This window comes from Apteryx rowi, unplaced genomic scaffold, assembly GCF_003343035.1.
Source record: "Apteryx rowi isolate R43461 unplaced genomic scaffold, aptRow1 scaffold_694, whole genome shotgun sequence".
In the NCBI taxonomy this organism is placed as follows: Eukaryota; Metazoa; Chordata; class Aves; order Apterygiformes; family Apterygidae; genus Apteryx; species Apteryx rowi.
In genome coordinates, this window is record NW_020450976.1 from 77,986 (window position 1) to 98,857 (window position 20,872).

At 43.2% G+C, this 20,872-nt stretch overlaps 2 protein-coding genes across 15 annotated transcripts in view; one reads left to right on the forward strand and one right to left on the reverse strand.

Moving 5' to 3' along the window:
- The window catches only part of KATNAL2 (katanin catalytic subunit A1 like 2), a 30,608-nt gene extending 15,117 nt beyond the window's left edge, over window positions 1-15,491 (reverse strand). The window contains exons 1-9 of one of the 7 annotated variants that reach the window (XM_026086451.1): window positions 15,386-15,487; window positions 7,857-8,005; window positions 7,532-7,602; window positions 6,967-7,133; window positions 4,548-4,590; window positions 4,000-4,123; window positions 2,863-2,961; window positions 2,248-2,346; window positions 1,302-1,379 (exon numbers count right to left, since the gene is read on the reverse strand). In XM_026086451.1, coding sequence (XP_025942236.1) covers window positions 1,302-1,379; window positions 2,248-2,346; window positions 2,863-2,961; window positions 4,000-4,123; window positions 4,548-4,590; window positions 6,967-7,133; window positions 7,532-7,596 — 675 coding nt within the window. In that variant the 5' untranslated portion in view covers window positions 7,597-7,602; window positions 7,857-8,005; window positions 15,386-15,487. Of the gene's footprint in view, window positions 1-1,301; window positions 1,380-2,247; window positions 2,347-2,862; window positions 2,962-3,999; window positions 4,124-4,547; window positions 4,591-6,966; window positions 7,134-7,531; window positions 7,676-7,856; window positions 8,006-14,845; window positions 15,259-15,385 lie in introns of those variants that run through there. The other 6 variants (XM_026086447.1, XM_026086448.1, XM_026086449.1 and 3 more) reach the window with 6 other exon arrangements.
- Window positions 15,492-20,703: 5,212 nt separating this feature from the next.
- PIAS2 (protein inhibitor of activated STAT 2) overlaps window positions 20,704-20,872 on the forward strand; it is a 32,173-nt gene continuing 32,004 nt past the window's right edge. For all 8 annotated transcript variants that reach the window (XR_003256797.1, XR_003256798.1, XR_003256799.1 and 5 more), the window contains exon 1: window positions 20,704-20,785. Coding sequence is in view for 5 of the 8 variants with exons in the window: in XM_026086440.1 (XP_025942225.1) it covers window positions 20,762-20,785 (24 nt within the window). In the remaining 3 variants the exon portion in view is untranslated. The remainder of the gene's footprint in view (window positions 20,786-20,872) is intronic.

Genomic DNA, 20,872 nt, shown 5'->3' on the forward strand with positions numbered 1-20,872 from the left:
ATAACAGTGAAAAATTGCCCTCCGTTTACTCCACACTATGCAAGATTACGTATACTGCAGGAAAAGGTGTGAGAAGCTCTATAACAGGAGGAATATTTCCCCCCAAGCATCTCTCAAAAGATAGTCGGTAATTAGTCTATGCCCTGAAGCACTGACTCAATTAATTTCATTTAATTCATCAAAGTATCCAAATCTTCTATGAATCTTTCCATTTGTCTTGGTAATATTTTGTGGCTTGGCGTTCCAGAGACTAATTGTTCTGCAGAAAATATCATACCCTCAATACAAATACTTGGGATAAATTCTCCTCTTCAATAAAAACAGGCAGTCCCCAGAGACTGAAGAAAAATTATGTACTTGTATCCAAGGGGAAAATTTGATTTAATACAATTAGAAAAATTATTTATATAGAGTAGATTACACTTTTCCTTTCTATTAATAGCAAATTAAGACGAATCGGATTTATGATACTAAGTAGAGACTTCCATAAGTGTTTCCAAATTAAATTAGATTACGTGGTGAAATAAATACCACATGCTATTTATTTTTATTGATTTACAGAGTGATAATTACCATAGCAACTAGGAACATACCAGCACAATTAAAAAAAAAAATTCCATAACAAAGGCTAGCGCGTCCCTATTGCTTTTTTCTAAAACAGCAGCAAGAAAAACACTGTTTTACAGGTTCACCGTAAATTAAAAAACAGACAAGCGTTGAAATGAATGAAAATTCTCTTACTTCAAGGTTGGAAATTTGCTGGACTTCAGTTCTACTGAACTGCAAAAGCAAAATTTTCAGATCGAGAATCTGGGCCACACAAAACTATAAAACCAGCCAGCAGAAGTCTTCGATGCTATTTAAACAGCTGATTTTAAGTGTGTGGGAGCAACGGCGGACACCATTTGGCTCTTTTCTAATGCTTATATTCAGAAAGAGTCACAACACTGCCAAATATTGTGATACTAAGATAATATATTTAAATCTCTTTTCAGAGAAATTATGTACATTTTTTTGTAGCAAGAATAAAGGGAAGAGCTGTGAGAGTCTACTAGGTACAGCGTGATGAGATTGCGTGGTCCCTATTAGAAAGGCAAGGGTCTTAATTATTTCCTTCCACTGTGTATCAGGAAGAAACGTTGCTACATGCAGAGAAAAGAATGACTTGCAGGGAGTTGCACAGTTCAGAAAAGGCTTGTACCTTCAAGAATAAGCACTGTCAGTGACCCCAAAAAGAAACAAACAGCATTTTCAGATGACAAAAAGATCTCTGCACAACCGAAACGGAGGTCCAATCTTACTTTGCTTACAACTGTTGCAAGTTCTCTCATCTCGCCCGTCATGCCAATAAAAGCGCTAAGGGGTTTTAATAATCGTTCCTAAAAAAAGACAAAAATAAGTACTTGTCAAAGTTCAATTATTTTAAATAGAAGACAAATTGTGAAATAGTTTCCAAAAATTGATATATCATAATAATATCAACTTCTAAAGCTGTAAAGATATGGATATAAGAAAATATATACATAATAATAAATATCTCGAAATACATCATATTTGCAGTAACCTCATCTTTCCAGAATGAGGTTTAAAAACCTGTATCTTCCCATACTGCAGTTTCCTTTAAGAATGACAGAATCTAAGCCTGAATTAACATTAAAATGAGTAGCTCTCTTACTGCCGAAGTAGTCCTAAATACACCCTATGTAGCTTAAAGGGAGTGAAAAATGTAAATATGGGTCACCACATTGCCACATGCTCTGTTTTGAAATTTTCTTCAAATGGAACAGTTGACAGATAGACAGACTGGCACCGAGTAAGCTGGATGCACCGTCCTGGAAGCTGTGGTTTGTGTCAGGAATGATCAATTTACTTAAAATTTCTATCCCAACCCTCCTAACCGTGGTCCTGACTCAGCTGAGGCGAATGCTAACTGACACGCTGAATTTGGTGGAACCAGAACTTCACCCACAGAAGTTTCTGTGGGTTTCTGCAAATTGAGTAGTTTGTGAATCATAAGGAATAGTTTGTATTTGTCGCCTACTTCTGTGTTCAAAGAGTAAACAACTATCAACAAATCAGATGAGTATCGGGTAGGATCGTCCACTGGAAAAGGAGACACTACCAGGAACCAAGCCCTTCTTTAGCACTTGGGAACCAAGACAATGTTGTTACAGTATTTTATTTTGTTCCTGGTTGTATAACCGATGTTCATGCTAATTGGATGGAAATACGAACAGAAACACTTACTGATGGATCTGGATCACAATTAAGGCTGTTCAAGGCTATTTCATTTGATGATACTTTGATGGCATCTTGGATCATCCCACGGAGGTCGATTATTTGGCCCTTTGGAGAAAATAACGTCGTGATAAACTTTACCAGGATGGTAGCTCTACTGCTAAAAATCCACTGGGCCAAATTTTGCTTAATATTTCCATGTATCCTTCCGTTAGTGCCTGTACAGTTCTAAACATGGCAAAAACTGACCACAGAATCAGTGGTAACAACAGGAAAAGAATACACATCTCTTCACATTTGGTGCAACAATTTAACTGCAAAATCTCTTATCTCATTCAGGAATCTGAGATCTATCTTCCACATTAATTATAACCATTGGGCTTTAAGAACAAAAACACCTGTTCCTTCTTGTGTATGTCTGAAATATTATTTATAGCAAGCAGAGCCTCCTGTGCAAAAAAATACTGCCCAAATCAGATAAAATTGACACTTCAGCTAATTATACAGCGACATTTTATATAAAAACATACACAAAAAGCTCATATCACATATTTGTGATTTTTTTTTCTTTTTTTTCCTACATACACATTCCTGTTATAAACCACATATTAGGTTTCTACGAACCCTTCTGGGGTGAGCGCTTTCTCCTCCTCCAGTTTTGTTGATTGCTGAGATGCTTAAGCCAAAGTCAGATTGCTCCAGCGTAACTGTACTGTCATTATTCTACAGAAAAAATCAATTTTAGAACAAATGTGTTGCCAAGCAGATGAGCTGCAGATATCATCCCATTATAGGTGTCATCCCACCTCTTTACACACGCCCAGATGAACTGTTTCATTACACAGAACTCGCAACAGTAATCCCCTATTAGTCAAACACTGACGTGCAGTTTGTTAGACTTCGGTTCATCTGTCTGCTGACAGCAATGCTGAGAGCCATAACTGAACGCTGAGCTTTAGAGCTATTTCATTCGCAGATCTTCCACTGTAAAGTTGTAGAAATCTGCATCTTACTCAGCAGTGAGAAGAAACCGTTCACTAAAGTACAGCGGAAACAACAGACAAGTACAAGGCACAATACATCTGCTTAGACAGAAACAAGGAGACACTTGAGGACTGTAAGTTACTCTGACATTCATTTCAAAGCAGTTACTGTTGTAGTGTCCAAGACCTATATTTAAAAAAAAAAAGTGAGAACTGGTCAAACATGAGATCTGGCCCCTCAAAGAAATTGGGCAAAGACCTTAAAAAAAGAGGCTCTCACTCACCCAGTTCCTCAAGAGCTGTAACAAAGTGTCTCGCTTGCCCACCAACCTGCTGTTCCTGCTCCCCGCAATGTAAGATAGGGTAATAAAGTAGTTTTCTCAGCGGTCTTATTGAAATGAGACTCACAAAGCTGAAAATTAGTGAACCAAATTACTCCCCCAAGCTCAAACACCTTATGCCCTGTGAAGATGCTTCAACCAACACCAGACTTACTACCTGGTTTGTTTTTCCTGCTTTCTGGCACTAAAGAATCAATCCTTAAATTCACTGATGTTAATGGAAAGACTCTGTTGATTTCAGCACATGCTGGGTAATATGAATTCCTGGATGAAACGGAATCTTGTATCTATTATGCTTAAATTATGTAAATAGTGAAACCCATTTAGCTACACAATCACAAACTGTGTATCTTGCATCCTCTCACTGGCTATGGCCACTCAGAATAAAATCCCATTAATTGCAACTGTAACACTGTCAAGATAAAACACATCCAGACCTGTTTGGGGCTCTCCTTGGTGGATGATTTCAATTCTGCTGTCCTCCCAGGCGAAGTTTTGGACAACGGTCGCTGCACTGTCTGATGTTTGATCCTCGGGAGACTCTGAGAAGAGCTTGCTGCCCTACAGTACAAAAAATCATGTCCTGAAAGGCTTTTACAACTTTTTGTTTTCTTCAAAATACTGAAAGATTAAGAAGCACAGTTTTCAGATAAAACCTTTTTGGGCCAACTTTGCTTTGCTTGAAGTTAAAGCAGTGACTTCCGTCACAGCGAAGTCCAAAGCTCATTGCTTTCAAACACTCCATCCTACCTTATCCCACAGCACAGAAACTTTAGCAAATTGCCTGCATCTCCATCTGGGAAAAAGCTCTTTACTTACTTCTAAAAGATACAGGAAAATTTACCATGTGGTCAGCAGCACGATTCTAGGCTAGTTCAGGCAAGTTTAGGATTCCTATAGTATCACAACATTATTTTAACTGCACTGCATGTTGCTCTTGGAGGAAAATTTTCTGCCCAGAAAATGCCCCACGCATTTCTCTTACCTTCTTGACTTTCCTCCAGTTCTCAGTTGCTGTTTATTTTCTGCTGCGGCAAAATAAATATTGAGATAGAACATAATTAAGAATATAAAAAAGGACAACTTGATTTTTTTCCTTTTAAAAATATATTTGAGCACATATTAATGATTTCAGTAATATGCGTAGACAGGATCAGCGTGATTATAAGCAATTCAAGCCTGCAAAAATGTTTTGAGAACAGAACTGATGCCGGAGAGATCAGTTTTCAGAGTTCAGGCTTGTTAAATTTTTAGATCCATTTAGTCTTTCGTTTCTCTCTTTATATTTTAAAACAAATGTCATTTTCACAGTAAAATGGACCCTACCACAAATCAGATTAAGCACAACAGACTAATTCCATATACCTTGCAGAATGATTATTTAATGCTAATAACTTTTCCCTTACCAAATTAAGAAAAAAAATTTGCCTCACTCTTAGTAAATCTATCATGTTCAACATAGTCAGACAGCAAAAAGGTCACACCGCAATCGTGGTTATCAAACTTTGGGGTTTTTTTTTGTTTGAGAAAATCTCAAAGTAAAGCTTTTTCACAAAACGTCAAACTCATGCTAACTCCAACGCCCAGACCTGAACTCATAAACCCGAGGCTTTGTATCAAACTAGCACGTGCCTCATTGCTCCAAAACGTATCTCCCATCAGTGCTCTCCGCACAACACTCTTGCACCCAAATTCTCATACGCTTACATAAAATAATACTCCCCAAACAGCTGATTCACTGTCAGTGCTTGGGGACACGGGATACTTATACTTACCCCATGCATGATATTCATAACCCTGGGAGATACATCTACAGTGCAAACTGTAATTCAGCATAGAAATAATCAAGCTGGCTCTTTAGGACTTGCCTGGAGTATTACAAAGAGTTTAACAGGAAAGGTCAACACACTGATCTTTTCCTTGGGCGTGCTTATGCCCCGATTTGACAGTGGAGACAATTTACAGCAGGTCACAAGCTACCAGGCGGTAGCTTCGTCGCCGAGACGCACACGGGAGGAAGGCTGCTTGGGTTTCAGCACAAGAAGCAGCCACATCCCTGCCAGCGCGGCAGCAGCTCTGGGCTTGAGCAGCAGCTGAGCGCCAGCGTCTGCTTAACTTGACTTACCAAAAAAGGGGACCGAGAGCTTGCAAGATTTAGCGGGCTTTGGGGAATTGCTCACTCGGATCTAAGCTCCGTTTTAAGGGATCCAGCCTCGGCTACCACTCAGTTTGAGAATATTAGAATAAGTACAATGTAACAAATGCTTTGTAATGCATTTTCCTTCTTGATTCATAACAAATCCCTCGGTTTATGTGCTGCAGGGCTGTTCCTTTTTGTATTGACACCAGTCAATGGGCTCTGGCTGTAAATCTCTCTTTCATGCAGATATGGTCAGCTTCCAGCTAGCTCTGATCATCTACATCACAGTGAATGTCATGATGACTAATGGCTTTAGCGGTTTGCAAAATCATTTCACCTACACAGGTAATTTAATTATATTTACATAATGTTTCATTTACCTGGGATTTCAAAGTTGCTGGCAGCCATATGAAACAATGAAAACTGCTCGGAGATGGTCCCTGGCCAGTTATTCCCTTCCCTAATTATTGTATCTTTCTTACAAGAAATATAGGTAGAGTTGCTTGCGTTCTCTGCACCCTCTCGGCTCTTCATAACTGACTCCTATACAACTGTTCTTATGGCTTCGATAAGTTACACTTTGCTGAAGTTCAAAACCATTCGGGCTGTCAGGGTCCTACGGAAATGTTTAAGTTCTGATTTGTCTTATTCCCCATCATTCATTTATACCTCAGACTTTTAAGTCCTTTGGGGCAAATAAGCCTACTATTTTTTTGGCACATTAACTCTGCTGAATGAACATGTGCAACCTAAGTGGTTAATCAGAATGGTGGTGATAAACTCCTAAGCCCTAGCTTAGATGAGCTAAGATACAACACTTCATTTAAGTGTATATTTCAATCTAAATATTTAATCAGAAATAGAACCGACTTACTCTTCCTACCCTATCAAAAAAAAAAGAGAGAAAACATTTATACTTTGCACTCACATAGCATTTTCCAATATCTAAGTAATTTTTAAAAGACAGAAAAATACCATCTTCTTGTTCGTTTAGAACAGAGGGGAAAAAAGAGCAGAAAGGCTGAAACTCCCCATCTCTTAATTCCTATGTCCTAAGTGCTAGAAATGTAGCTCTGTAACATATATATATAATATATATATTATATATAAGTGTGTGTGTATATATACATATATAAAAGTATAAGAGAGTTCAAACATTAAACACAGACATGTATGAGAAGCGCAGCCAGTATTGCAGGTAAATACACTTTTTAAGCTTTGAGGAAAAAAAAAAAAGCTTTCCTCTTGGAACACAGTCACATACCAGTGTCCAGGACCTTTTTAGTAATCTTAGGATATTTTTGGAATTTTACGAAGTAATAGCTTTCGTATTCCATCAAAATTGTCTCAAGATCGATGTTGTCACAAACTTCAAAGCCACGTAAACCTAATTTGGTCTCTTGTTCCAAAGCATTTGCAGCATCAATATACCTGGTAAGTTCAAAAAAAAAAGAGAGTAAAGAACAAGAAACTGAGAGTCATTATCTTATTCTGATTTTTGAGAGAAAAAGCAAACAGTGACATCCGTAAGTATATGCTATTTTTAGGATGTCCACATCTCTCTATTCATTATAAATGCCATAAACTGTATTTAAAAGTCCTTTGCTGATCACTTAAATATCTTTTTAAACTGATATAGGATATTTTGCTCCAGAAACTGAAATTAATTAAAGTAAACAGTCAAGGTATTTAACAGTAGTTTGCCTTTTCATCTTCCTCACATAGAACCAACAGGCCATGCTGTACATCCACCCAACAGAGGGCAAAACTACATGTTACAGACACACACAAATAATAGTAGGGCACTATTATTTAAAAAAAACACATACCCTTCCTCCATTAAATAATGCAAAATCAGAATGAGGAGATTTTTTCGACGAGCTTCTGTTCGCATCTCTTCCTGTGAATTAAGACACAACTCTAGATCAAATGTAATATTCTCTTTATTGCTGTAAGCAGCATCTAAACGTAGCCTGTGGAAACAAACAAATTAAGACAACAGCATCTCAGAACTGTAAAACAACTCACTGCTAGTAAACAGAAGTGGTTTTCAATGTGATTTTTCTTACGCATTATCAGGGATCCAGGATGGGTAGAAACCTTTTCCCAGAGGAAAGAAAATTACCTTGTGGTTGAAAAAAATAAGTTACTTCCCTTACTGTGACTATGGTTCTCCAACACGTTCAGGCCAACACGGATTTCAGGACAGGACTCATGGACCACATGCACAGCGTCTCCAAGGGCTCTGCAAGCAAACCTCACGCGTCCCTCCCCTGCAAAACCTGTCTTCCGTGTGCTCGGAGCTGGGGGATGGAGAACAGGTCTGGGATCTCAACACCGTTGGCACCTCCCCTTTCGTGTGCCTCAATACATTAACGCAAGTGAAATACAGAACACTTGAACTAATAGCTCRGGATAATACCAGACTTGCCCAGTTTTAACACAGATGTGACCAAAGTCAGGCCCCTACCCRCAGAAATTTCAGTATGGAGCCAGTCTCATAGATTTCTTCACTCAGATTTGAGTGACCGAAGGCATTTGCACTTGGTTCAGCGATAAGAGCACAGCAGCGTAAAACACATCTTTGCCGTCAGGCAGGGAAGCTATAGCTGGGGGAGCAGATAGTGCTGCCACATGTGCATAACATCTGCAAACAAGAAGCTCTGAGATTTTAAGGTCTTAGCAGAAGTCATTAGAAGGAAAGCTCTAGACYCTCAGCATATTGACTTCAGTCTGCCTCATTGGGATTTGAAGATGGGATCACATGAACAGTAGGTATCTCCGAACCTACATTTAGACAAATAAATCATTACCACTCTCTTTTAGGATGCTGGCATCCTCAACTCATAAGGTGGAGCCAGCGCAAGCATGAAGAACTGGCACTGATTTAATAGATGGGGGGGAAGAGAGGTAGTTTACATTGCTYGTGTAGCACCTATATCCCAGAGCATACTGCACAGCAATGGAWATACAGAAACCCACTTCTGCTCCCAGTTTCCGTCCCTCCTACCCGACTCGGTGACTGCATCCCTCCCCTAGTAAAAGCCTAGCCCAAGCGTTCGACGGTGGGGTCCGCGGGAGACAAACCCACAAGTCTTTGGCTTCTTCGTACTGGACACTGAGCTTCAGCCTCTACAGCAACGGCTTCCTCTGCTCTCTGCCAGTTCTTGGCACACAGACAAGACAAAAGAATCACTACCGATTAAAGCAGTAACTTATGTTTTTAAAGCCCCAAAGACGTGCGAAAGGAATATTCATACAGAAAGACATTCACTCTATTCCTTCGGGCCTCTTGAAACACAGCTTCATGGCAGCAAACTGCAGATAGGGTGATTTTGGGCGGTGGAACGTGCTGCAAAACCAGCTTACCTCTTCCCTGTGCCTTTCCCTTGTCAGTTTGGACGTGTCTGCTCCTTCTGCACTGCGCACAGCAATGGATATTAGCCATAGAGCATTCCCGGCTAACTTACACATCTGAGATAGCACAATCAACGAGTGTTTTATTTTGAGACTAATGCTCATCCGTGTGTCTGTTAATCTGTAAAAAGTACTGGGCAGAGCAGGGAGAAGGTCTTCCAGTATCGCAGGGTTTTTTGTGGGACGTTTGCTTCAGACGTGGGGCCATCTAGTGACACGATTCGGAAAGGGCTGGGCTTTGCTTTTAACAGCGTATCCCAGGAGCTGAAAGTGTGTTTCTGCTGCACAGTTTAACAAAAAGGCTGGTAAAATTTTCATTCTGGTTTTCTAGAGAACGGACTCAAAGTGTCTGGGAAAAGGGGAAGAAACTATACCCCCCCCCTCGCCTTTGCTACTTTTTATTGTCTTGATAAAATTACACCCCCATTCGGTTTCTTTATCCTAACGAAGCTGCAATACTATTTGCCTTCCAGGGRTGGTACAAAGATGATTTTTACAAAGCATTTTGAGGAAGAAGAGTTCTCTGTAAATGCTTAGCAGATTCATATTTTTTGAATGAACTAAACCAGTTCCAGAAAAGTGCTGCAAGAAGAAATGGCCAAATTCTGCAAACGGTCACACGCAAACGAAAAGCAAAGACAAAACACTGGCACCCTGGGATGAAAAGCTCTTTCCCCTCCCATTGTTCTCACTGCTACTGGCATTTGGAAAACAGAATTGGAATTGCCGTCCTCCTGCTATTTTTCCTGCATGACTTGAATCGTCCGAGACGGAGTCTGAGGGGTGAGAGAGAAGCTGGAGTCACCACTTGCTGAGAAAGCCTCCAGTACATTCTTTTAAATGCAACTGCTCATGCTGATTTATCCTGAGAAAAATTACTGTTGTGTTTGCCCACGTATCAAAGGGCAAGATTACGGCCCCCTTTGAATATTCAAAAACCAGTACGAAAACACAGTGGTTGCCGCAGAAGACAAACATATCGAGTGTTTAATGTTTGAGTATTTACAGTCACACTGATGAGGGAGGAATTACATCTGTCTGATAAACTGGTAGGGCTCGCAACCGGTGCTTGGAAGACTCCTTGAAAAGAATCCRTATTCTGGTGCGCCTTTTGCCATTAAGCCCGCTAGGTTACTTCTGCTGTCCCTAGAGGCGTTTTAAATTCTAGTATAGGCAGGCATACAGCGAGGAGCAGCATCTCAAATACTCTTTCAGGTAGAGACTTGCCTTGAGCATATAGGATAACACAGTATGGGCAGCGCCCTTCAACCTTAACATATTAATGGTCTTGTTGTTGGGTTGACTGAGCAGAAGCCAAAGTGAACCTTTACATCCGAAAAACGTGCCCAAGCGAGCACCGTCTAAAAATCAGAGGATAGTTTAGACTGAGTGGTCCATTCTGTCTTTATCTTGTATTAATTAGAATGCAAACACGATGGTTAATTTGGAGAAGCAGGCAGCTGTCCAAAGAAAATTAACTGAGCCATCAAATCAGTTGATTAACTGAGAACAACTTGCCTCAGATTGGATCTGAAAAACAGAATGGAGATATCAAAATCTCTGGTCCCAGTTACATGAGGTTTCTGTAAATCTAAGAGAATTTAAGGACCTTTGATGKAACTGTTATCGAATCAGAGACCTTCTGAGTCACTTGTGTGTGGAACATTGATTCCTGCCAATCCCAAAGTCACGTCTCCCTGTTTTTCCACCAGTCTTATCCTACCATGTGCCCCTGTCTTCCACACGTGGCAGTGCCATCGGCAACCTTAGCCGCCTGCCCATGCTGGTCTGCTTTCCCAGACTCCGGTTCATTCCCTCACTCCAAATACTTCCACACAACAGCCTGTCTGCCAAAGTAGAGGCAGATACTAAAACGGCACAGGACTTCAGCCGTGTTTAGAGAGGAAATGGTAAATCTTATATTGCATGAAAAAATAGGAGCACTTACCAGTACAAAGTTACTTAAAATTCAGTTTAGCTTTATAGTGATTTAGGCTTCCTGTTTAATTAGTACTTAGAATTGCATGTTGTTTATAGCCACTGGTATTTCCATAGATGTTTAAGTGCTTAAAGTTTAATAAGCTTCCATTCTTAAACCAAAAAAAAGTATGTAATTAAATTTTCAATTACTATAGGGGATTTTGGAGTCCATGCAATTAATAAAAGCTTAAGGCACTTAAGCGTGATCTTGTTTTAAAAGCTAAATAGTTGAGCACTTAACTAATTAGCTACAACACTTACAGTGTGTTTTATTTATTTCCAGCTTAACAAAATAGAGTGCTATGTACTACTTTCTTTGGAGCCGTTCAAAATTAAACTCTATTAGAGTCATGCATCTTTAAACTGCAATCGTTCATTTCCATACCTTTTACTAAAACGGATTTACATTATAAATCAGCCTAGTCTCTTGTGTAACCCCATCAAATTAATGGAGCTGCTAAAAGACTAATTTAACCCCATAATGTTTCATTATTATTTGACCCTATATTTCTGCATTAATGTGTACAATTGCCTAAAGAAAGAACAGAGTTACAAAGTAACTCACGGTCTAAGAAGTTTAGAAATGATGACTATATTACTGACTTTGCGCCCTTGTACATCCAACTAGGGCAGCAAACAAGACAAGAGTCCAGCAGGATCTGTGATCAAGAATTCGGACAAGAGGCAAGCAGCCAGCTCCATAATCATGTAAGAAAAGACCATATCATAATGCACATACCCCAAAGGATAAGACGACAGCTGCACAGGCAACCATACTTTTAGCATTTCCCAACTTTTAAGTCTTGAGCTCACAAGCTAAAATATTCTGCTGCGACATACAAACTTTTAAATGAAAATGGATCAGATGGAAATTATTCTTTCCCAGTCGCTCCTGTTTTCTCCCCCCGCGGAAGGTAAAAACGACATTGCTGTCAGAGAAGGAGAACGGGACGCCGGGATGAGGAGCGAGAGCAGGCAGTAGGACTCGCTTAGAACAGTGTCCTTTCTCCCTTTTGCCTTCGGGATCCCAGGACGCCTGCCAAGCGCAGCGTTCCTAGAGAGCAAGCTGTCACACCGGCACCGTGTGCCAGGCTGCGGAGAGTAGCCGCGGGACCATGAACTCACCCGCTTTTCTTCCTCCACCACCCCATATCCCCCCCCCCCGTTTTCCCCTCCCCACCCAGCCTTTTGCATCTTATAGTTGCAGCTTTGCCAGACTTTTTAGAAGATTGATGCTCAACTATTGTTTGGCTTCCTGACAATATTTTCTGAGAAACACAAGCAGAGAAGGGAAACAGTAATTTTTAAATGACGTATTACTTGGCTATGACTGAATAGAATTTCACAGCACAAAGCGGAGGCGCTTCTTTGGTCTCTTCTCTCTTCCAGATTATACAAGTCTACTGCAAACAATAGAGCTGGCAAAGTTTCTCAAGAGCGATTACAAACAGCTTTCATAGTTAAAAACATATAGCAAGCTAAGCACAGAAGTTATAGCTGCCCTAGTACTAACACGGAGATGCGTTCAAGAGGTGTGGCATTTAAAATCTAAAGACTTTTTACGATTTGAGCTTGGTGCATTGAAAACAGAAATCTGATTTCCCCAACTAACGCAATAGTTATGTTGTATGTCATTAACTCACGTGCCAACAATATGCACTCTCCACCAGTGCCACTCGCAGAATGCTAATATCTAACTTTTACAACAAATTTCCCTAATGTCAGGTATTACATTGCCACGACTTCACTAATTTGAAGTGATATGTATTGGGGAAAACACATAAAAATGAACGAACACAAAATATGGTGAGTTATTAAACAACAGAATGCTGTTGTTCAAGGATGCGGAATTTGTTCACCAAATTTACAAGTGAATTACTAAGCATTAACTCTCTGACTCATTTGTGTGAATTAGCAAAGTTCTACTGCAGTTTACGCTAATACTGCTTTTAGAGAGTGATTTACAGAACAAACATAGGAAATATTTAACTTCCCTGAGGACGTGAGGTGTACGTACACGTGTATGTAGCAAATCAGAGCAGCATGTTGCATGGACAGCAGTGCCTTGTGCCAAAGGGAAGGCAGCCTGGAGATGCTCCAGCTGGGGCTCACCCAGAGCTCGTCCCTCAGGGACACCAAATTGGGATGCCCTTTCTCTCCCTCCAAGGTTTTCCTTCCCTCCCTTCCCCAGCGGGCGCGTGTTGCTAACCTAACGCTCTGCCATAATTCACCAAAGCCAGCAAGACGAGCAAGGGACACAACTTTTGAGAATCCCAGGAGGCCTCCAAAAAGCGCTGCTTTCACATGCTTCCACCTCAGATACATCCTTCGCAGTTGGAAAAACAATGTCTTGGATACCATACTTGTTTCCAGCTGGAACATGAAGTTCAAAGGAGAGGCAAGGAGCGCAATCTCTCATTCGCCTGCTCCGAGCATGAGTTATCACTGAAAGCCACATGTCCGCTCTTCTCCCTTTCGTCTTTGACCTCAGCTACCCAGCTTAGCCCTTATCTTGCCTCAAACGTAAAAACCCTGCAGCTAAATGGTAGGTCTGAGTGCACTGGTCTGAGAGAAAACTAACACACGTGTGTGTGTGTCTGTGYGTGCATGTGTTTTGGGTCAGTTCAACAAATGAATCCAGCTCAGGCAAATAAAATCTTTCAGTATCAACAAACGTTCATATATTACAGTCATAAGCATTAACTAGCTGGAATTAGACTAGAATTATCCTACTGAAAAGTAGGTGTTCATTACAGGAGGGTGGATTTTTTTTTTTTTTGAAATACCTTTCCCAAAATTGTTAGAAAACAATTATCTCCATTCTATAGAAGAAATCAATGGAAATATGCAATACAGATGAGAACAGGATTGGGGACCAGGAATTCCAGTAAGTATTTTGTGCTACAAATAAAAGATGGAGTAGCCTTTCAGACATTGCTTACAGGAGTGCTGGAATTCAGAAATCAGAAATTAAGTATCTAGGGTCGCTCCACAGAAAGCAAGAGACCTTAGAACAAGATCAAAAAATCTATTCCCCTTAGCTATTTCCAGCTCGTTCCTTAGTCGCTAACACAGGCTTAATCCAAAGTGGGCTCCAAATTTCTGGACCTCTGCAGAATTTGGCCTCCCTCTGCTTGACATTCAAAATGGAAAATCTGATCTTCACATCCGTTCTCTCAAAGGTCTACAGATAGATCGGTTTACAAAACAAACCAACCAAAAATCAGTGATACAGCTTAGGGGGAAGAATTCCCAGGTTCCAGGTCTTACTTCCACAAGTGTTTCTGCACTTAAGAGTCAAAACAGCCCCGGGACCAGAACCACTCAAATCCTCATTAGTTATTTAAGGGTTGCAAGTCCTATCCCTTTTTCTCCTTTCTTTCTAGCCCTAGGAGCCCTATCTTCCATTTGCACATTAAAGCCATTTCAACTGGCCACTTTGGGGCACCAGTCTTAGTGGCTGGGATCTGAAACCTCCTGAGGGCTCAAGAAGGCACTAACCCAGAGCCTCCACTTCCCAGGTGAGTATATTATCTACTAATCTAGGAGGCAGACATTACTTAACCCTCACAACCGCCCCACAGCAACTACAAGCACACTTTGCAAGGAAGCCCATCCTCCTTACGCATAGCAGGCACAGGGATTTGTGTAAGCGTGTAGAGCACCTCACAAAACTAGAACCTTTCCGGGAAATAGCTTTTCAGTGGTCCTGCAGGGGACCTACAGCTTTATCTGCTAAACCATACCTTATTTTAGCTGAAATGGTCCAGCAGGTGGAGATAGAAGAACAGCTTAAGAAATGTASCTAAGTACTAATGGTTCCAGGCTCCTATACAGACGGGGCTCCCTGGAGCCACGACCCACGCACGGGATGAAGGCACGGTGGTACAATATGGCCCTTATTTATGCAAAAGGCGCCTGAGAGCGCCAGGAATGAGCATTTCTGCTCTCCCTCTTCACTCGCTGCCGGGCCTGCTCAGGCAACGGCCGAGGACGGGGGGCAGAAGGGCCTGCCCCAGGCCGCGGAGCGGGCAGGACAACAAGCGCGTCCTGCAGAAGGGGGGGGAAGGAGCCGGGAGAGCCCCCCGCATCCTTAAGGACAGGGACCCTGGGGACCGCCCGCCCCCACAAGCGCACCGCGCCGGAGACCCGCCGCCATGACACCGCCGCCATGACACCACCGCGCCTGCGCACTGAGCGCCGCCCTGCCGCGCACGCGCAGAGGAGGCCCCGCGCGGTCTCCATAGCAACGGGGAAGCGCGGCCGCCCGGCCCGCTGGGTCTCACCGCCTCCCTCGCCTGGTGGGCGGTTCTCAGCGCGTGGCAGGAGAGCTCCATCGGGGCGCCGAGGAGGCCCCGCCACAGGCGGGTGCAGCCCGCGGCGGGGAGTCGGAGCGACCTCCCGGCAGCGCCCAGCCCTGGCACCCCGCGGCGGCGGGGAGGCGGGGCGCCGGGCGCACCCGTGGCCAATCGGAACGCGGGAGGGTGAAAGATTGCCCGAAGAGATAACCAATCCCGACTGGAGTGTGGGGGGGCCGTTTAAAGGATGGGCCAATCACGGCGGGGAGGAAGGGCGGGACTGTCAGCTGTGCTGGCCAATCGCCGCTTGACTTATCTCAGCGGTGCCTGCCGAGGAGTTTGGCGGGCGGGGCGGGTTGGAGACAAACCCGACCGGACCAGACCAGACCAGACCAGACCAAGCTAAGCTAAGCTAAACTAAACTAAACCAAACCGAGTCAAACCATAGCCTACCCTACCGGGGTAAAGGATGCCCAGCTCGCCCAAACAGGCGGGTCACCCCCGAGGAGCAGCGGGGTACTGCCTGCCCCTCACACCGAGGCCGGCGGCAGGCGTTAAAAATGGAGGCGGCTGTGGCACCTGCAGAAACGCTGGCTGTGGCTTGAATACGCACCTATGACTCGCCTCCCAGCAAAACTCTGTGAATAATACATTTTAATAACAAGATAAATGTATCCAGTATCCGCACGTAGGTTCCTCTTGCTGCCTGTCAAGCTGACCATTGTCCTCAACAAGTGTCTTCATCAAAAGCCGTCTGATACCAGACCCAAGCCACCGCTGTGAGGGCCGGTGGCGCAGCAGTTGGCACCTGCCACTGTCCCAATGTACGCTTTCTGTTCCCTCGAGCTCCCTTTGCTGAAGTATCTCCAGCTGCCCGTACCTCCTACCATAACCTTCCTCTCTGGCCTTTCAATACATCCTGCTTTCAGGGATATCCTAAGCAAAAACGTACGACTTCAGCAGACGTTAACTGCTAAGTCAGTTGTGCTGCACGTGTATTGCAGGTTCGTCCTATTAAGCACGTAATTTAATAAACATCCTTTTATGAGATTCATCCCATAAACCATGGAGTGTACGAAGTGGATCAGATTAATGTTGCTGCATCCAACTTCAGCCCTCTCTTACTGGATTTTGTGTTTAATTTTGTGGCCTTAATGTTGCAGCATAGTAGGTAATAGGTTTGTTTTCCATTATGGGGTGCTTCTGTTTTATTGCTCTGAAAGAGAAATTCCTATAATTGAAGTTAGTATTCAAGTCATCCCAATTAGGTTTCCAAGACCATATCTCACTACTGTTGGGAGAATAGCCTGAATTCTCATCTTTGCTTGATTGGAGAGTGTTTTCTACAACGTCTCTTTTAATGGGGTAGTAGCATCCATCTTAATGTGTGGTTTGCTATTGTTTTGATGGAAAAAGAGAGTCTTCAGTCACAAGAACGCAAACCTGAGGATAATTTTCACCATATGGTTGTGAATGAATCTTTCAGAAAGGCTTTAGAGACAAATGCACACCCACAGGAAAGGGGGCTGTTTTCGGGACTGTGATATGCCTGTGAAAACTCAAGCTTGTTCTTGCAATTAGAACTGCAAGGGCAGATGGAGCTGACTGGCAGGACTAAGGTGTCACCAAGCAAATCAAGAGTCTACTCAGAAACCTTGCTAGGACACTCAGATTATCTAGGCTTTACATTCAACAGACATAATTTAATAAAAAATAATAATGGTCAGTTAAACCAATTTATACCTAACATTTAAATATTCCTTGGCTGTGCATATAACCACTATATAGTTATATAACCATAGTGTGTTAGAATAGGCAAGTAAAACTAATGTGTATTTCACCATGAAAACTGATTATGAAAAAAATAGAGAAGAGTAAATTAGTTTTCTAATTTACATTTTAGTCTGCTAAACATTAATATATCTAATGAGCCTACCATTGCTTTAGAATTAGATAGCACTTCATTGTTTGTCTTGACATAACAAATACAAGATCATGTCCCATTGCTAAGCTCTGTTTTGTCAATTAGCTGGGCTATAGGTAGTGCAGATATAAAGCACCCATAGAAGAGTTTTCTCTCCAATAAATAGAATAAGTATCTAACTCARAACATCTTGTATCAGAATCAAAGCCCATATTTTTATGGGCAGTAGAGCAATCAAGGGCATCTGTGAGCTTCCATACTTTGAGAGCTCTAGACCTAACACAGGAGTGTGGGCATTAAACACAACTCAATTATAATTTCCCACCCACTTTCTCTAGGGTTAAATTAAAAAGTAAATGGCTATGAGATAGGAAAGACCATGGAGAAACCTAAGGCTTGCATTATAATGTTTTTTCGCTAAACACAGTACACACAAAATCTACTTTTAATCCATTCGGTCATCTCAGACCCCTCATCCTATCCCTGCTAATCTGTATTTGGTTGTCTATTACCAGCTGGTTAAGGAGCACAGGAGGAGTTTGTTGAGGTGTAACGCTGATGAGGGCAATTGCTGCAATGCTGGGAGCAGCTGTAGAGTTTCTTACTCTCTGGGATGTGTTTGTGGGAAGAATGTATTTAGATGTTCACACATCAATATTACACTAGCTAATACAGCTATGGGAGGGTCAGTGCTTGTATGCATGTATTGCACACAGTCCTAGAAAGATTACTAGAGAAGCCCAGATCTGTATTTTATTCCTAACAAGCCTAACTCTATTTAGGGGGCAGGGTGCTCAGTTCCTATAGGCTCCCTCCTGACCCTGGTGAGAGCTTATTGGAAAAGCAAACCAACTGCTGCTGTGATATCTTCTCAGATGGGAGTGTTAATTAGCTGCCTTGGAGTAAGGCAGGTTGCCTGCTCCTCTGATGGCTAGTGCTGCACCCAGCTCTCAGTCTTGTGTCGCAAGGCATACAAAAACAGAAAGGACTCAAGGGGAGAGTGTGGGAAGTGCTTTAGTAGCTGCAGCAGGGGGTTGTAAGAGAAAGAGGAGGGGAAGGAAGAGGTACTGGAAACGGGGGTGGAAGAAATATCGGCGGCACCAGAAGAAGCATCAGAAGCCGGAGGAATGTCTGACGTTTGAGGTAGGTTTCTTCAAAGTTGGGTGGAAGGAGAAATGTTGGAAGAGTTGAAGCTTTGCTAAGCTGCCTGAGATGGCCTGGTACCTGGGAAAATTGTTTGGGAGTGTAAGTCTGGAGCTGGTCTGTGATGAATTCTGGAAACCTGTGGGGTTTTTGAAGGATTAGAGCAAGACAGGGGTGAATTGCTCTGAGTTACTAGAAAACTCACAAGGAGGAAACTTGAGAGAAACCTCAGTCTGGATATAGGAGAAGATAGGCCTGTGCCCTATGCTTTTGTGGAGTAGGGACTTAAGAAAACACTTGAAGAAGACCAAGTATAGAGCACTTGTTTGCTTGAGTGTGTGGCCCCAGGGGCAAGTAGGAGAATGACTATAAGGAAAAACAGGGAAAACCAAAACAGTGGTAATGAGGAAGAGCTCTAGGCAGCTCTTTAAGGAAAAATGAGGACAGACTAATAAGTAAGGTAAACCTTCTTACTATCTTATGGCCATGAGGCATAAAAACTCAGGCTACAGTCTGTTTGCTCTTATCTCAGCAGATGTTGGGGATGTGGTCGATGGGAAGGCTGACAGATGTGGTTATGAAATGAGAGGTGAGTGTACATGAAAAAGGCAATACCCAGCTTTGGTGCAAGTTTCAACCTTGAAACTTTTCCATATGCATTTAAAGGAAGAAATGTGTGAGGGTGTGTGGGGGGAAAAAAAGAAGTGACAAAGTTTTGGTCTGGTCTGTGCTGGTGTGTGCTTTAGTGATTTAAGAGAAGRGAACCTGTAATTCCAGACTAAAGGGGTGTTTTGAATTGCAGGGAAAAAGAAGTGGTCGATGGTCGTAGTTCACCAAGCTGAACTCAGATGATGTGGTAGATTAAAGACTGCAAATTCCCATTTTTTGACTAACAGAAGGAGTTTGTGCCTGTTCGATAAAATCATTATGTTTGAGTCTTCAAGGTGATGACTATTATAAGCTGGTCCTGTGTTTGGCCTTATGGAAGTAAGGGCTAGTTATCTGTGGTTATGGTTAAGCCTTAGCAGAGGTCCTGCTGTAGCCCTTCCTTTCTCCCCTGCCCTGGGGTGGCGGAACCATTTCCACCATTTCTTTCACAAAACGGTGTGCCAGAACTAGCAGAGCTTACTGCAGACTTGGGCCATTTCTAATCCACTCTCTGAATCTGTCAATCATGCAAAAAGTGCTGCCTTTCGGTTAATGCAAGCAAGGGTGCCGAGTACTTCGGACCTTTCCGATGTCTCTCGTTGGAGCTGCGTTGGCTGCTTGCCTGTTTGTTGGCTCAGCCTTTGCTTTCTATTGCAATAAATCAGTTGTTGGGTTTAACGGCCCGGTTGCCAATGCAACCGAATATTGCGACGAGGTAATTATTGTGACTAGATAATGATCTCTGGCTGCTTTGGAAAATACTATTCTCAGCCGCACCTCACTGTTTATATTTCTGTAAATGTCTCAGCGTTTCCCTTACAGCAGGAAACCCATTAGCCAGGTTTGAAGTTTACTGCCAGTGACATTTTTTGCTTCATTTTTTTATTAATAAAATGTGTCATGTTATCATTATAATACAAATAATGAGAGCGCTGCTGATGGATAAAGCTAAGAAAGCAATAAAATTGCTGCGTAAGCCCAGCCTTTTCGATTTAATACGCTTCAGTCGCCAGTCTATTTCTTCTTTAGCTGTTCTTTCTTCCTTTTGGTTAATATAATAACACTGCTTAAGTACTGCGTAAGTTCTTGCAATAGATCCCTTTAGAAGTAGGGTGCTGCCGATGAAATGCTGGGCTGACCCTTTGTGACTACGGGGTACCTAAAAACGCCTGTAATCGTGATTTATTTTTTTTTGGGGGGGGGGTAGGGGAGGTGTGTAATCGCGTGTAATCGCGTCCCGCAGGGACCCCTGAAGGTCAGCTGGAAGGTGGCTCCCCACGGGGTGCCGAAAGCACCGCGGCCTCCCTGGTGCCTGGGCCGCCGGCTGGTGCCCCGAGGGGCCCGGAGGAGTTTAGCCCGGTTCTTGTGGTGATTTATTTTTATATTTTTATCCCCGGGGTGTCGGGCTCAGCCCTGCCCTCGCCCCCAGGGCCCCGGCCCGCGGCGCGCTCCCCTCAGAGGGCGGCGCGGGCGCCCCCCGCGGAGCGAGGCGGGTCGGGTCGGGCCGGGCTCCCGCCCCCCCCCCCGGTGGCGCCGCCCTCCGCCGTCACGTGCCGGGGGCGCGCACGGGGTGCACGATGGTGGCGGCCGCGGCGGGGCCCGGCGACGGCGGCGGCAGCAGCGGCGGCGGCGGCAGCAGCGGGTAGAAAATGGCGGATTTCGAGGAGCTGCGGGTGAGGAGGGCGCGAGGCGGCGGGGGAAGAGCGCGGCCAAGATGTCGCCCGGCCCTTGGAGCCCCCCGCGCCGCCGCCGGCCCTTCC